This window comes from Saccopteryx leptura, chromosome 4 (assembly GCF_036850995.1).
Source record: "Saccopteryx leptura isolate mSacLep1 chromosome 4, mSacLep1_pri_phased_curated, whole genome shotgun sequence".
NCBI lineage: Eukaryota > Metazoa > Chordata > Mammalia > Chiroptera > Emballonuridae > Saccopteryx > Saccopteryx leptura.
Window position 1 is genome coordinate 211,273,045 of NC_089506.1, and position 16,896 is coordinate 211,289,940.

Below are 16,896 nucleotides of genomic sequence, written 5' to 3' on the forward strand. Positions count from 1 at the left end.
GAGACAGACTCCTGCATGCCCAGACTGGGATTCACCCGGCAAGCCCACTAGGGGACGATGCTCTGCCCATCTGGGGCCCTTACTCCATTGCAACTGGAGCCATTTTTTTTACCGCCTGAGGCGGAGGCCATGGTGCCATCCTTAGTGCCTGGGGCCAACTTGCTCCATCAAGTCGAGTCATGGCTGCGGGAGAGGAGGAAAAGATATATATACATATATAAATGTGTGTGTATATGTATGTATATGTATAAATATATATGTATATATATGGTATATGTATATATATATATAGAGAGAGAAACGAGAGAGGGAGGGGTAGAGAAGCAGATGCATACTTCTTCCATGTGCCCTGACTGGGAATCGAACCCGAGACATCCACACACCGGGCCAATGCTCTACCAGTGAGCCAACCCAGTATCTTTTACACCCTCTAGTGTCACAGAAGGTTCTTGTGTGAGGCAAGTACCTGGGCCAATGACTGTGTCCAGGGCTGAGCTTTTGGGGCTTGTGTCCTTGGGAGTCATAGGCTGGGAGGTATGGTCCCCATTAGACCAAAATAGAGCCTTGTGTTTATTTGGCAGGTGTGCTGGGCATCGTGCCTCTGGAAGGCCAGGGAGAAGACAAGAGACACGTGACCTACCTGGGCTGCCATTCTGGTAAGTGGGGGATGGACCCGGGAAGCCTGGAACTTGGCCCTCCTTTTCTGGGGCTAGGGATTCATACTCACGTGGTCTTACAGGCCTGTGGTTTGCCAGGTTTCTCCTGTTGTCCTCACTGTGCCTTGTGACAGGTGGGGTCCAGCTTGGAAGGCTAGGTAGAGAATCTGGGGCGGAGCAGACAGGAGGGAAGCTTGGTGCTCCAGGTGGTCAAGCTGGGAGGAAGGGGGATATATACCAGCCTACACCAGTCTTCATTGCTAATGCTGGCTCCCTGTTACTGCAGAGAACTCAACTCTGTGTGGTTCTTTTTTTTTTTTTTATAGAGATAGAGAGAGAGTCAGAGAGAGGGACAGATAGGGACAGACAGATAGGAACGGAGAGATGAGAGCATCAATCATTAGTTTTTTGTTGTGCATTGCAACACCTTAGTTGTTCATTGATTGCTTTCTTATATGTGCCTTGATCGCAGGCCTTCAGCAGACCGAGTAACCCCTTGCTAGAGCCAGCGACCTTGGGTCCAAGCTGGTGAGCTTTTTGCTAAAACCAGATGAACCCGCGCTCAAGCTGGCGACCTCGGTGTCTCAAACCTGGGTCCTCGGCACCCCAGTCTGACACTCTGTCCACTGCGCCACCGCCTGGTCAGCCTGTGTGGTTCTTCTTTTAAGAGTTTATTTTGGCCTGACCTGTGGTGGCGCAGTGGATAAAGCGTCGACCTGGAAATGCTGAGGCCGCCGGTTCAAAACCCTGGGCTTGCCTGGTCAAGGCACATATGGGAGTTGATGCTTCCAGTTCCTCCCCCCTCTCTCTTTCTGTCTCTCTCTCCCTCTCTGTCTCTCTCCTCTCTAAAAAAAAAAAAAAAAAGAGTTTATTTTATTGATTTTAGAGAGGGGAGAGAGAAAAGGGGGGAGGAGTGGGAAGTATCAACTCTGAGTAGTTAGTTGCTTCTTTTTTTTTTTTTTTTTTTTTTTTTTTTTTTAAATCAAAATTTTTTTTTTTTTTTTTTTTTTTTATTTTTTTTTTTTTAATTTTTTTTATTTATTCATTTTAGAAAGGAGGGGGGGGAGAGAGAGAGAGAGAGAGAAGTGGGGGAGGAGCAGGAAGCATCAACCTGCACATGTGCCTTGACCAGGCAAGCCCAGAGCCCCGAACCGGTGACCTCAGCATTTCCAGGTCGACGCTTTATCCACTGCGCCACCACAGTCAGGCTTTTTTTTTTTTTAATAATTAGTTGCTTCTAATACGTGCCTTGACTGGGCAAGCCCTGGGTTTTGAACTAGCAACCTTAGCATTCCGGATCGATTAGGTACCCAGTCAGGGCACATAGAAGAATCGACCAATGATCACATAAATAAGTGGAACAGCAAATTCAATATTTCTCTCTGTGTAACCACAGATGAGGCCCTATGTGGTTCTCAGCCCTGTGTCCTCTCCTGGATGCTGGGAGACCGTCCCTTGCCACCAGGCCTCCTCCCCAGCTAAGCTTCTCAGTGCCTTCAAAGGAGGAGGCGGGCTGGGCTGCAGGGCCAGAGATGGACCTTCACAAAGAGTTTTTGTCAGCTACTGCAAGTTCTGGGGGCTCCCAGCAATTTGCTGGCAGCCTGCCTGCTTTTAGGAAATAGTTCATTGTCCTGGGGTAGAGTCTGCTGCCTCCTCTTTCCCTGTCTAGCTTTGGCAGCTCTGGGCCCAGCCCCTCCGGCCTGCATTCCTGGCTGTCTGTTGGGTGGCCTCAGGTAAGAGAACGGGCTGATCTTTGACCTGTTCTGGGTGTGCAGCTCAATGTAGAAGTCCTGCCTGATGATGGCAGTTAATAAAATATAACAGTAATGAAGATTGATGGAGACCTCTCTGTGTCCTTTTTCTTCAGTTGTCCTCTAATCCTTTTTTAAAGCTTTTTACAACTTTATCAGGATACTGTATACATATTTTTTTAAGAGAAAGGGAGAGACTGAGAGAGAAATATTGAATTTGTTCCACTTATTTATGTATCTGATCTGCAAACTTGGCATATCAAACGATGCTCCAACCAGCCAAGTAACCTGGCCAGGGCCTCATTTACGTATCATTAACATTACCTGTTTTAAGTGAAGAATTCGATGACTTTTATTAAAGTTACAGGGTTGAATATAGTACCATGCAGTTTTAGAACATTTCACTAGAAGATTCCTCATGCCCCTTGCACTTAAACCATTTCCACTTTGGGCACTGCCACCTCAGGCAGCCTTTGATGTACTTTGCTGCTGCGATCGAGAGTCTCCAGGCTATGTGTGGGCAAACCTGGCTTACTGCCTGTCTTTGTAAACTGTTGTTTTGGGACGCTGCTGTGCCTCTTCATCGGTGGTCAGTCTGGAGCCACTTTCTCCCCAACAGCTGCCACATTGAGCCTGACCAGGTGGTGGCGCAGTGGATAGAGCTTCGGACTGGGATGCGGAAGGACCCAGGTTCGAGACCCTGAGGTCGCCAGCCTGAGCGTGGGCTCATCTGGCTTGAGCAAAAAAAAGCTCACCAGCTTGGACCAGGTCGCTGGCTTGAGCAGGGTTTACTCGATCTGCTGAAGGCCCGCGGTCAAGGCTCATGTGAGAAAGCAATCAATGAACAACTAAGAAGTTGGAATGCGCAACAAAAAACTAATGATTGATGCTTCTCATCTCTCTCTGTTCCTGTCTGTCTGTCCCTGTCTATCTCTGCCTCTGTAAAAAAAAACCACCAACAACAACAACTGCCGCATTGAGCAGAGACCGAATGGCCCTCAGAGGCTGAAATATTTACTACCCAACCCTTTCCAGAAAATGTTTTCCAGTCTCTGCTCTATAGATTCGTTGTTTTTTTAACATTTCACATAAATGGAAAACACCATACATAGTCTTACGAATCTGAACTCTTTCACTTAGTGTAATGCTTTGAGACCTACTTGTGTTGTAGCGGGTATGAGAATACTGCTTTCTCATCTCTCACACCTTTTTTTTTTTTTTTTTTTTTTTTTTTGTATTTTTCTGAAGCTGGAAACGGGGAGAGACAGACAGACTCCCGCATGCGCCCGATTGGGATCCACCCGGCACACCCACCAGGGGGCGATGCTCTGCCCCTCTGGGGCGTCGCTCTGCAGCGACCAGAGTCACTCTAGCGCCTGGGGCAGAGGCCAAGGAGCCATCCCTAGCGCCCGGGCCATCTTTGCTCCAATGGAGCCTTGGCTGCGGGAGGGGAAGAGAGAGACAGAGAGGAAGGAGGGGGGGGGGGTGGAGAAGCAGATGGGCGCTTCTCCTATGTGCCCTGGCCGGGAATTGAACCCGGGTCCCCCACACACCAGGCCGACGCTCTACCGCAGAGCCAACCGGCCAGGGCTCTCACACCTTTTTTTTTTGTATTTTTCTGAAGCTGGAAACGGAGACAGACAGTCAGACAGACTCCCGCATGCGCCCGACCGGGATCCACCCGGCACGCCCACCAGGGGGCGACGCTCTGTCCACCAGGGGGCGATGCTCTGCCCCTCCGGGGCGTCACTCTGCTGCGACCAGAGCCACTCTAGTGCCTGGGGCAGAGGCCAAGGAGCCATCCCCAGCGCCCGGGCCATCTTTGCTCCAATGGAGCCTTGGCTGCGGGAGGGGAAGAGAGAGACAGAGAGGAAGGAGGGGGGGGTGGAGAAGCAAATGGGCGCTTCTCCTATGTGCCCTGGCCGGGAATCGAACCCGGGTCCCCCGCACGCCAGGCCGACGCTCTACCGCTGAGCCAACCGGCCAGGGCCTCTCACACCTTTTTGAAGTATATTGTAAAATAACTCATCTCTCAGGAAAACTGAGACTCAGAGAGGTTAGGAACTTGCCAGTGTTGGTACTGCTGCTTTGGCACAGCCAGAACACAGGTCTGTCTGACCCTCTGTTCTCAGGCACTGTGCTGCCTGCTTCTAGATGCTTTTTACTCACGGGGGAGTTGCCCCACGTTAGTGATGTTTGTGAGGTGGTGATGCCCTGTGGCTCGGGGGCTCCAAACGGGAGCTGGACCACACTTCTGTTGGCAGGTTATAGCCTCACTGTGGCTCCAGCTGCTCAGAGCCTCTCCCTGCAGGAGCAGTCTTGCTGGGAAGTTGCTGTAGGAGTAACTGAGCTCCAGTTCCCTCAGGGCACCAGGGGCTATGTGCCCTCTAAGGTGCTAGTGGTGATAAGGAGTCTGGTTACTGCCCTGTCTTCAGATGCCCAGCCTTTGGAGCTCCTTCTACCTCTTGCCTCAAGGCCAAGTGGCCCTTCAGCCCAGCAGCCCGGTGGAGCGGAGGGCAGGGAACCCTCTAGAGCAGCAGTTCTCAACCTGTGGGTCGCGACCCCTGTGGGGGTCGAACGACCAAAACACAGGGGTCGCCTAAAACCATCAGAAAATACATATTTATTATACATATTTTTTTATACAATACATTTTTAAATAAAATATTATTTCCGATGGCTTTAGGCGACCCCTGTGTTTTGGTCGTTCGACCCCCACCGGGGTCGCGACCCACAGGTTGAGAACCGCTGCTCTAGAGGGACTTCCTGCATGTCTAGGCTGTGGGGTGGGCCAGGGGTCCTCTCCAGTTCGGGAAAGGCAGTGTGATGACGTGCTGAGGATGTAAGTTCTGAAGCTGGGCTGCCTGGCCTGGCTCTTGGCTTTACCCTTTCTTAGCCGGGTAGCTCTGGGCACGTTACTTAAGCTCTCTCTTTGTGTCCTTGTCCTCCACGTGGGTGATGATGCCACAGTGCCATCCTGGTGGGTCACTGCGGATTTGGGGAGATAAATGCACGTGAAGGACTCAGGCTTCCAGCACAGCCAGGCGCTCAGATCGGCCACAGTACTGCTGCTTATTGCCTTGGTGTGCCGTGCTGCCGACGTTGGCTGCTGCCTGGGCCTGGCTCACTGGGAGTCCAGGCTGTCCCAGAAGGTGCCTGTCCTCATACAGCCCCTCTTCTTCACCTCTGCAGTGCTCGGCCCTGTGGCAAGGCAGGAATAGGGTGGCCACTCTGCTCTTTGCCATGGTGATGCAGGCCTGGCCGTCCTGCTGACATCCCCCCAACACCCAGGCCCTGGCCTCGTCTCTGCCCCCAGCCCCATTTCCCCTCTGGGCTCCAGCTCACTTTGTGCCTCCCTGACCCCCCACAGAGCTGGCCAGTTCGGGCTCTTTGGTTCCAAAGGACAGAAACCAATTCCAGCTTGCTTAGGCCAAAAAGAGATTTATTGGGAGATTCCTGGGGAACTTCCAGAACCGAAGGAGCAGCTGGGTGCCCAGGTCTGAGGGGGGTCCTGGCATGGGAGTTGTCAGCTCCCTCCAAGCTGGTGGCCCTCCACCTAGGCCAGTCTCTCATGTACCCTGTCGCTGGGTACATTCCAGGTGCACTCCAGGTTTAATTCCCCTAAGAGAGAAGCTGGCTCCTGGGGTGCAGGTCAGGTGCACTCCCATGCTTGGACCAGTCAGCCCTGGCCCCGGTGGGAGTAATGGGGCGGAGAACTCCTAGGTCAGGCATGTGGGAATGACCTTCCTCCCGTCCCCCGCCACCTCCTCCATGGCTCACCATGTTCCTCACCAAAGTCTTCTCTGCCCTGACCTTGGGGTCATCCCTGTGTGCACAACTCACCCCTCGTTGTGTCTGCATGACCTGTGTGTCTCCTTGAGAAGGTGGTGAGGGCCAGTCGGGCTGGGTGGGTTGTGAATCTTGTGTGATTGGAGAGGGGCCAGCACTGTGTTCGCTCACACATTCTCGAGCCAGGCCCTGTGCTGGACTCTGGATTTTCGGTGAGTGCAGGTGCCTGGTAATCTAAGGAGTTTCCTGCCCATTGCCCTGCTGACCTCTCCGTGCCAGGCCCTTGGCCACCTTGTCTGTAGGCTCTTGGGGAAATGTGTTGCAGGCCTGTGGCGTTTGTCCATGGTTTGCAGAGGCACTCTCCTTTTGGGACTTTGAGCCTACTGCCATGTGCAGAGCACAGGTATTACCTCTGAAATCCTGGGCTTGAGCAGTTAGGGCTGGAAACAGGATGTTCTGATGGGTTCTTATCAGGCCTGAGTCAGCCATTCCTCTCCCCGCAGACCTGGTCACAGACTTGGACTTCTCTCCCTTTGATGACTTCCTCCTGGCCACAGGCTCAGCTGATAGGACGGTGAGTGGAGCCACTGGAAGAGCTGCTTGATTTCTCACTCACTCCTAGTTGGGGCCTTCTGAGCCCCCTGAGCCTTTGGGGCCCTGCTTCCTTCCAGTCCAGCCCCGCCACTACCCCTTCAGCTCCTCCACAGACTGCACCAGCTCCCAGGTACTCCTGTGCACGTGACAGAGCCCTGCCTGTGATCTGCTGTCCTGCTGCTCGACTGCCTAAGGACAGCAGGGCTGGATTGGCATGGGAGGCCTGGAGGAGAGGGATCGGAGCCCAGGCTCACTCGCTCCCGTAATCTTCTATCCTTTAACCACACCCGTGATGCTCACCCGGTCCTGCTCCTTTCTCCCAGCATACATGGACCCACAGTCTCATGCCCAAACATGACCCCTGGGACAGCTGCAGGCAAGGCAGGCTGGAGGCAGTGAGGCCCCTCCCTGTCCTGGGCTCACAGACATGCTCTTCTTTCCCACAGATAAAAATATGGCGACTGCCAGCCCCCGGCCAGGCGCTGCCTTCGGGGCCTGGGCTGGTGCTGGGCCCTGAAGACACCAAGGTGGAGGTGCTGCAGTTCCACCCCACCGTGGACGGCATCCTGGTGAGCACGGCAGGCACGGCCGTGAAGGTCTGGGATGTGGCCCAGCAGCAGCCCCTGACAGGTGCGGACTGCACGAGCCTCGTCGCTTTCCGGGCAGCCCTCTGGAGAGGCCTCTGTTTCTTAGGTGTTTGATATCATAAGTTGTAAAGTATCAAAAACTCATGTGGACTCAGTATAAAATCAAGTCTTAGTTATAAACACCCCACCCTCTCCATTTTCTGTAGCATCTGTTTTCATCTGACTTAGCTGTTTTCCTGCTTTTCCTCCATATGTCTGAATAATTATTTTTCCTCATACTGTCGTTTCTTAAATTGTTGAGTTGTTTCGGTTTTGGAAACAAGCTATTGACTACCTGGAGATGAGGGTTTGCTCTCTTCTAGCCCCATCCCATCCCCACCTCACCATGCTTCGCTCATTTTCCCAGTATAGATTGTCTTAGTTCAGTGGTCGGCAAACTCATTAGTCAACAAAGCCAAATATCAACAGTACAACGAATGAAATTTCTTTTGAGAGCCAACTTTTTTTTAACTTAAACTATATAGGTAGCGCCCTCACGTGGTATTTTGTGGAAGAGCCACACTCAAGGGGCCAAAGAGCCACATGTGGCTTGCGCACTGCAGTTTGCCAACCAGGATCAGTTTGTTCGGGCTGCTATAACAAAATCCCATAGACTGGGTTTCTTATAAATGATAGGAATGTATTTCTCATGTGCTGGAGGCTGGAAGTCTGAGATCAAGGTGCTAGCTGATTTGGTGCTGGTGAGAACCTGCTTCCTGATTCATTGTCTTCACCCTGTGTTCTCACATGCTGGAAGAGCAGGCAGCTCTCTGGGTCTCTTTTTTTTTTTTGTATTTTTCTGAAGTTGGAAACGGAGAGGCAGTCAGACAAACTTCCGCATGTGCCCGACTGGGGTCCACCTGGCATGCCCACCGGGGCGATGCTCCGCCCCTCTGGGGCGTTGCTCTGTTGCAACCAGAGCCATTCTAGTCCCTGAGGTAGAGGCCATGGAGCCATCCTCAGCGCCCAGGCCAACTTTGCTCCAATGGGGCCGGGCTGGACTGAGGCTGGGCGGCTTTTACGTGGTAGAAGAGTACTAGAGTACCAAGGATGGACACTCTTGAGCCCCTCCTGCCCTCAGCCGCCTTCCCTGGCTGTGGGAGGGGAAGAGAGAGACAGAGAGGAAGGAGAGGGGGAGGGGTGGAGAAGCAGATGGGCGCTTCTCCTGTGTGCCCTGGCCGGGAATCGAACCCAGGATTCCTGGACGCCAGGCTGATGCTCTACCACTGAGCCAACCAGCCAGGGCCTCTCTGGGTCTCTTTTATAAGGGCATTAATCCCATTCATGGGTGCTTTCCCCACATGAGCTAATTACTTCCCAAAGCCTCCACCTCTAGATTCCAACACAGTGGGCATAAGGTTTCACCATGTGAAATTTGGGGGAGCACAGATATCCAGAACATGCATAGAGGATGACAACTTTGGGCCAGACTTCTCAGTATTTGACTGGTTATGACTCTGCCGTGTGACTCACAGCTGAGCCGAGGTGTTTTCTGGGGTAGTGTCGCTGAGTCTGTTCTGCAGATTCTCCCTGACGTGCTTGTCTCCTTTTTAGGGTAAAGACACAAGGGTCAGAGAGTTGAAGGACAGACTTCACCCCAGGGCTATGCAATATCCTGGGTGGGCCAAACTTACTGCGGTGATGTTCCCACCTCTGGGGCTGGAGCCAAGGGCCATTAGTAGCACAGCTAGGTGTCTCAGGGATCCCCTCCTAACAGCATAAGCCAGTTCCTACCGTGAAGGCATCTTGTACCATAAGGAGTGGGAAGTATAAGGTACAGTGCCCCCTACTGCTAGCTCAGTCAAAGAGACAAGCCTGACCCTTGAAGCAGAGGTGGTCACCAGGCAGATGTCATTAGGGAGTCACCCCAGCTGTAATTGTCATCTCAGGCCCTTACCATGTGCTCAGCACTGTGCTGAGGGCTTCATGACTCCTCGACACAGCACAGCAGTTCCATGGGGGTGAGGAGCAGGGAGCCTTGGAAGGTATGAGAGTAGGAGCCTGGCCTGAGAATGGTGGGCCTGAGGAAGCCCCTGGTTATAAGGTTATAGGACAGCGAATCTAGAAAAGCTGCTGCCCTTGCTCTTCCCACTGGAGAGGAGACCCTGGCAGCTGCTGCTTCTGCCCTGGGGACTTAGCCCAGCTGGCCCCACCTACTTCCCTGTGTTCTCATTGCCCAGGGCAGGGTGTGGGGACCCTGGTGCTCCTCTTGACCTTGGCTGCTTCTCTGCAGAGCTGGTAGCCCACGGGGACGTGGTACAGGGTGCTGTTTGGAGCCGGGACGGAGCCCTGGTGAGCACCACATGCAAGGTAAGCAGTCGGCGGTGAGGCTCATGTAAGTGCCCGCGGGGTCCTGAGTGCCCTGCTCTTCTCGGGGCCGGGCTGGACTGAGGCTGGGCGGCTTTTATGCAGTAGAAGAGTACTCGAGTACCAAGGATGGACACTCTTGAGCCCCTCCCCGCCCTCAGCTGCCTTCCCACCTTCTAGCTCACATCTACATCTGCAAAGCCCCTTGATACCAGGGCCTGGGGTCCCTATCAGATGAAGGCCCAAGGAAAGCCCCCCATGCTGGGCCCTGGTTTGTGCCATTTGGCTCCCATCACCAAGTTTGGGCAGCCTCACTACCCTGCCTTGCTGCTTTGTCCAAACTGTTAGGAGGATCCAGACTCAAGGCATTGTGCCAAGCCCTGCACCCAGTCAGCAGACCTCGTGGTCCTCACTGACACCAGGGCCCATGCTCACCCAATCCTGTGGGTGGGGGAGGCCAGTGTGGGACAAGGGGTCATACAGATGGACAGTAATCGTGACCTGTGGAACAGGATCTGAGTGAGAGACATGAAGTGCCTTGAGCTGGTCAGAGGAGCCCGGCTGGGCCTCAAGCAGTGGCCTCTGGTAGGGATTCTGAAGGAAGGGTTCATGTCATGAGGCAGAGAGAGGTGCTGGGAGCTGCAGCTTTGGGTGCAGAGGCCGGGCAGGGCTGGGTACAGAAATCAGAGTCAAGTGCACAAGCGTTGTGCTTGTTTCTATAGAAGTACTAGAGTGTTTAAAGCCGGAGGAGGGGCAGGCTGTGGTATGAGTTGAGCAGATTTGCATTTTGAAAGCCCCACAGCTGCCTTGTGGACAGAGTGTTGCAAGGCACCCCAATCTGAAAGTGAAGGTGAGACAGCTTCTGAGGAGAAGTCCTCAGCCAGGGGTGGTGCAGAGGGGCGGACTTGGGGATGAGAGCTGCAGGCTGGTGGTGGGCTGGATGAGAGGAGTGAGGGGTTGGGAGCCTGACTCCTGGGTTATATAGGCTGGAGGAGAAGCTTGCCTCTGGGATGGGATGCTCCCAGGGATAGCTGTAGGCCTGTTCGGTTGAAGGTACCTGAGACATGAAGTGGAAGTATTTGAATCCACGGACAGGGGCTCTGGGCAGCTTGCTGAGCTCAAGGTGGAAGCGTGGGCATTGTCTGTTTCTGTGGTACCTGCAGAATGACTGGAGTGCTCCTAAGTGGAAGAGAAGGAAATGAGAATAAGGAGGCAGAGTGAACGGGGAGGAAGGATCAGAACCTGCAAGGGAAACAGAAGGAGCTGCCTGGTGGGAGGAAGGAAGCCAAGCCAGGGCTGCCACCTGAAGGTGGCAGGGAATCCTGGGGAGGGTCTGCCCGGCTGTGGGATGTGAGCGCCTTCAGGACCTTTTGGGTTATATTGTGGCCTGAGCCACTTGTGAAAAGTAGTGGAAGGTAAGGAAAGAGGCTGCAGGGGCCCTTCTGGGAAATGCAGGGGCTGGGAGAGGGAATGGGGGACAGGAGCTGGTCCAGAAGGGATGTGGGGTGAGGACTCCTCTGCAGGAGAAAATGTACCATCTGCATACTTGGTGGGATCCCATTTCCTACCATTTTTGTGTGTGACAAAGACAGAGAGAAGGACAGATAAGGACAGACAGACAGGAAGGGAGAGAGATAAGAAGCATCAGTTCTTTGTTGCAGCTCCTTAGTTGTTTATTGATTGCTTTCTCATATGTGCCTTAACCAGGACTACAGCAGAGCAAGTGACCCCTTGCTCAAGCCAGTGACCTTGGGCTCAAGCCAGCAGCCTTGGGCTTCAATCCAGCAACCTTTGGGCTCAAGTCTATGATCCCACACTCAAACTGGATGAGCCTGCGCTCAGGCTGATGAGCCCTTGCTCAAGCCAGATTAGCTGGCGACCTCAGGGTTTCGAATCTGGGTCCTCCATATCCCAGTCCAATGCTCTATCCACTGTGCCACCGCCTGGTCAGGTCCAACTCTTATTTTTTTCTGCCTTGGAATCCCCATTTTCTAGTGTTTTTTAAATTTTTGAAAAAAAATTTACTGAATTTAATTGGGTGGTATTGATTAATAAAATTATATAAGTTCCAGGTGTACAGTTCTAGATCATCTTTATATTGTATTGTGTGTTCACTTAAGTCTCCTTCCATCCTCATTTAGCCCCCTTTTACCCTCTTGGACCTCCCACCACCCCCCTTTCCCTCTGATAATAACCAGACTGTTGTCTGTGTCGATGAGTTTTGTTTTGTTTCAGGGTATTTTTTGTTTGTTTGCTTGTTTTTGCTTAATCAACCTTTACCTTTCTTACCCAGCCCCTCAACCCCCACCCCTCTGACACCTATTGGTCTGTTCTCTGTATCTATGAGTCTCTTCTGTTTGTTACTTTATTTTGTTCATTAGATTTCACATATAAGTGAAGTCATATGGTACTTGTCTTTCTCTGACAGGCTTATTTTATTTACCCACTTCCTAGTCTTTATTAACTTTTTTTTCCCCATTTGGTTCATTAAGCAATAGGTTCCAGACATTGACCTAAGCTTTGGGAATAGAGAGGTAAGTAAGACTAGCCAGCTGGCCCCCACGAAGCTGCTGCTTGAGGCCAAGGTGGTCACATGGCTATTGCTCAGGCTAAAGGCTGGTGAGCATGACTTCCAAGGGACAGTGAGGTCAGGGCCGCTCACTGGGGAGGGGAAGGGAGAGAGGGAGGAAGCTGAAAGGTGCTTCCCATCAAAGCCACCCTCCTCTCAGCTCCATCTCTCCACTGCTGGGGAGATCTCGCTGGTGCCTGGCCTGACTCCCATCCTGCCTTGGAGCAGCTCTTCCTTCATGGTCCAGTGATTCCCCTGCAAGGCCTGGGCCTAATCGCACTCAAGTCCCTTCCTGCTGTTCTTCCATCTCCTCCAGGCGGCCACTAGGGGGTGCGCTAGCTTCATGGATAGCCGGCCTCCCGCTGAGCTTCCTACTGGTACCCCTGTGAGCCTGGCAGGGACATGTGGTCCCTCATAGCCTATGCCACTTCTTCTGTCCAGGCTCTGTAAACCCCCATCAGTGCCAGACCAGCCTCCAGAGCCCAATCTGAACCCTGGTTAGATGGCCCAGCTGACTTGAGGGACTGCTTACGTACCGAGACTGTTCATACCCTCGAGAAGCTCCGCCAGCATTCTCATCCTGCCAAGGGCTCTGGGTTGCCCACATCACAGAGCACCTGAGTGATAGAGTTGTGTTTGAATCCAGGCAGCTGGCTCTCCAGTGGTGGCTCTGCCACTCAGATATGCGTTGCCCTTGCTGCCAGGAGTGGGTCTCTCTCTCTTGTCCCACATCTCTGTTTCTCCCTGTCTTGTGTCCCTGTCTCTCCCTATCCTCTGTCTCTAGCTGCCCTGTCTTTCCCTTGTTCTGTCTACAGTTGTCCTTTCTGTCTTCTGTCTCTCTGTCCGTCCCCCGCCCCCGCTTTATATTTCTCTTTGTGTCTTGTCTCTCTGCCTCTCTCTATCTTCTTTCTCTTTCTCTCTGTCTCTGTCACTGTTTTTTCTGCATTTCTCTGTCCCTTGCTGTCCTCCTTGGCTGTCTGATCTCTGTCTCTAAATGGCATTCTGAACCCGAGGCTGCGGAGTGGTGGAGTGCTTCAGAGCTAATCCCTCGACTGTGCCTGGTGTCCGCCTGACACCTAGCAAGTGCTTACTAAATTGTAGCAGGGAAGACTTTGCCAGGAGGGACCCAAGGACCCTCAGATCCTGCTGAGGTGTGTCAGGAAAGCCTGGGACGGGTCTTCCAGGGAGATGTGGCTGTCAAGGCCATCTCTGGGCTGTCCCTTCCCTTGTCCAGCTCTGCTTCCCCACTGCCACTGTTCCTGCCACCTGCTTTCCTTGCATGGCCATCTCTTCCTCTCCACTTCACATGCCAGCAAGCTCATGTCTCCGCATCTTTGCTCATGCTTTTCTACCTCCTCAAATATCTTTCCCTTCCCAGCGCAAGTTGTGTTTGTTCTTCAAGGTTCAGCTTAGGTCCACGTTCCTCTCCGAAGTTTCCTGAGACTACCTGAAGTGTTTCACAGTCCAGCACTCAGTGAGGACTGTTTGCTTTCCCTCCATCCCAGGCACCCAGGTGGGGGACCCCGCAGAACCTTGAGCAGATAGTACTGAGAGTTCCCATATCCCTTCTCCCCCTTTCCATGTGGCACAGGTGTGCATTTGTTACAATTAAACCAAGATTGCTACATTATTACTAAGGAAAGCCCATAGGGTTCATTCCTGGTGTACATTCCGTGGGTTTTGACAAGTGCATAATGCCATGTATTTACCACTGCAGCATCATACAGTGTAGTTTTACCACCCTCAAAGTGCCCTGTGCTTCACCTGGTCGTCCCTTCCTCCCTGTCCCCAAACCACTGGCAGCCACTGGTCTTTTGTTCTCTCTGTAAGATTTGCCTTTTCCCAGATGCCATATAGTCAGTCATACAATGGTAACCTTTCCAAATTAGCTTCTTTCACTTAGTAATATGCATTTTTGGTTCTTCCATGTCTATTGTGGACTGATAGCTGTTTTTTCATTGTGATAAAAATGCGTCATAAAACTTACCAACTTAAGCATACTTAAGTATACAGTTCAGTAATGTTGAGTATATTTACATTTTTGTGAAACGGGTCTCCAGAACTTTTTCCTCTGTAGAACTGCAGCTCTACACCCATTAAACAACTTCCTTTGCCCCTCCCCCAGCCCTGGCAACCACCTTTCTCCTTTCTGTCTATGAATTTGCTTTAGCTCCTGCGTGTGAGTGGAATCTTATAGTATTTATCCCATTGTGACTGGCTTATTTCATCTAGCATAATGTCCTCAAGTTTCATCCATGTAGTATGTGACAGGATTTCCTTTCTTCTTGAGACTGAATAATATTCCATTGTATGTATATACCAACCACACTTTGCTTATCCATCCATCCGATGGACACTTGGGCTGCTTTTACATTTTAGCTACTGTGAATAATGCTGCTTTGAATATGGGTGTGCGAATATCTCTTTGTGACCTTGTTTTCAATTTTTTTAAATTCATTTTTTGTGAGAGAGAGGCAGGCAGAAAAGGAGAGAGATTAGAAGCATCCACTCATAGTTGTATCACTTTAGTTGTTTGTTGATTGTTTCTCATACCTACCTTGACCAGGGGGCTGAAGCTGAGCCAGGACCCATTGCTCAAGCCAGCAACCCTGGGCTTCAAGCCAGTGACCTTTGGACTCAAGCCAGCGACTATGGGATCATGTCTGTGATCTCACGTTCAAGCTGGCGACCCCATGTTCAAGCTGCTGAACCGGCGCCCAATCTGTGCTCAAGCTGGTTACTTCAGGGTTGCGGACCTGGGTCTCAGCATCCCAGTTCGATGCTCTATCCACTGTGCCACCACTGGTCAGGCATGTTTTCAGTTCTTTTGGTACATACTACAAAGTGGAATTGCTGGATTGTATGGTAATTCTATTTTTAATTGTTTGAGGAATGTCCACGCTTTTCCTAAGTGGCTTTACTATTTTACATCCTATCAACAGTACACAAGGCTTCCCATTTATCCACATTCCCACCAACACTGGTTATTTTCTGGGTTTAATTTTTTTTACTTATGGATTTTTAGAGAGAGAAAGGGAGAGAGACAGAGAGAGAGTAACATTGATTTGTTCCATTCATTCATGCCGTCATTGGTGGACTTTTTTTTTTTTTAATTAAAAAAATTTATTTATTTATTATTTTTTTTTTTTCTGAAGTTGGAAACGGGGAGGCAGTCAGACAGATTCCTGCATGCGCCCAACTGGGATCCACCCGGCACGCCCACCAGGGGGTGATGCTCTGCCCATCTGGGGCGTCGCTCTGTTGCAACCAGAGCCATTCTAGTGTCTGAGGCAGAAGCCACAGAGCCATCCTCAGCGCCCGGGCAAACTTTGCTCCAATGGAGCCTTGGCTGCAGGAGGAGAAGAGAGAGACAGAGAGGAAGGAGAGGGGGAGAGGTGGAGAAGCAGATGGGTGTTTCTCCTGTGTGCCCTGGCTGGGAATCGAACCCGGGACTCCTGCACACCAGGCCGACGCTCTACCACTGAGCCAACCGGCCAGGGCCTTCTGTTTTTTTTTTTTTAAATGAATTATTTATTTAGTCATTTTTAGAGAGGAGAGAGAGACAGAGAGGGAGAGAGAGGAGAGACAGAGAGAGAGAGAGAGAGAAGGGGGAGGAGCTGGAAGCATCAACTCCCATATGTGCCTTGACCAGGCAAGCCCAGGGTTTTGAACCGGTGACCTCAGCATTTCCAGGTCGATGCTTTATCCACTGCGCCACCACAGGTCCATTGGTGGACTCTTGTATGTGCCCTGACCGGGAATGGAACATGCAACTTTGGCATGTTGGGACAACACTGACCAGCTGAGCCATCTGGCCAGGGTTATTTCAGTTTTGTTTTTAATTGATTGGTCTTAGAGAGGAAGGAGGAGTGGAGAGAGAGAGAGAGGGAGAGAGAGGGAGAGAGGGAGAGAGAGGGAGGGTGAGAGAGAGAAGCATTCATTTGTTCAGTTTAGTTGTGCATACATTGGTTGCTTCCCATGTGTGCCCTGATTGGGGATCAGACCTGGTGTTTCAGGACAACGCTCTAACCAACTGAGATAAATGGTCAGGGTGCATTTTCTGAGTGGTTTTTTTTGTTTGTTTGTTTGTTTTTGTATTTTTCTGAAGTTGGAAATGGGGAGGCAGTCAGACAGACTCCCGCATGTGCCCGACCAGGATCCACCCGGCATGCCCACTAGGGGGCGATGCTCTGCTGCAACCAGAGCCATTCTAGCACCTGAAGCAGAGGCCACAGAGCCATCCTCAGCGCCTGGGCCAGCTTTGCTCCCATGGAGCCTTGGCTGCAGGAGGGGAAGAGAGAGACAGAGAGGAAGGAGAGGGGGAGAGGTGGAGAAGCAGATGGGCGCTTCTCCTGTGTGCCCTGGCCGGGAATCGAACCCGGGACTCCTGCACGCCAGGCCAACGCTCTGCCACTGAGCCAACCAGCCAGGGCATTTCTGGGTTTTTGATAGTAGTCATCTAATGGGTATGAGGTAATAGCTCATTACGGTTTTGTTTTGGTTTTTTTATTACGGTTTTAATATGCATTTCTCTGAAAATAATGATGTTGAATATCTTTCCATATGCTTCTTGGCCATTTTCTTTGGAGAAATGTCTGTTCAAA

General features: G+C 51.7%; 1 protein-coding gene across 4 annotated transcripts in view; it reads left to right on the forward strand.

The window, feature by feature from the left end:
- LOC136403683 (mitochondrial import inner membrane translocase subunit TIM16) overlaps positions 1–16,896 on the forward strand; it is an 82,497-nt gene that overhangs the window by 4,834 nt on the left and 60,767 nt on the right. For all 4 annotated transcript variants that reach the window (XM_066382713.1, XM_066382712.1, XM_066382710.1 and 1 more), the window contains exons 3-6: positions 582–656; positions 6,700–6,770; positions 7,237–7,420; positions 9,650–9,726. In XM_066382713.1, the coding sequence (XP_066238810.1) occupies positions 582–656; positions 6,700–6,770; positions 7,237–7,420; positions 9,650–9,726 (407 nt within the window). The remainder of the gene's footprint in view (positions 1–581; positions 657–6,699; positions 6,771–7,236; positions 7,421–9,649; positions 9,727–16,896) is intronic.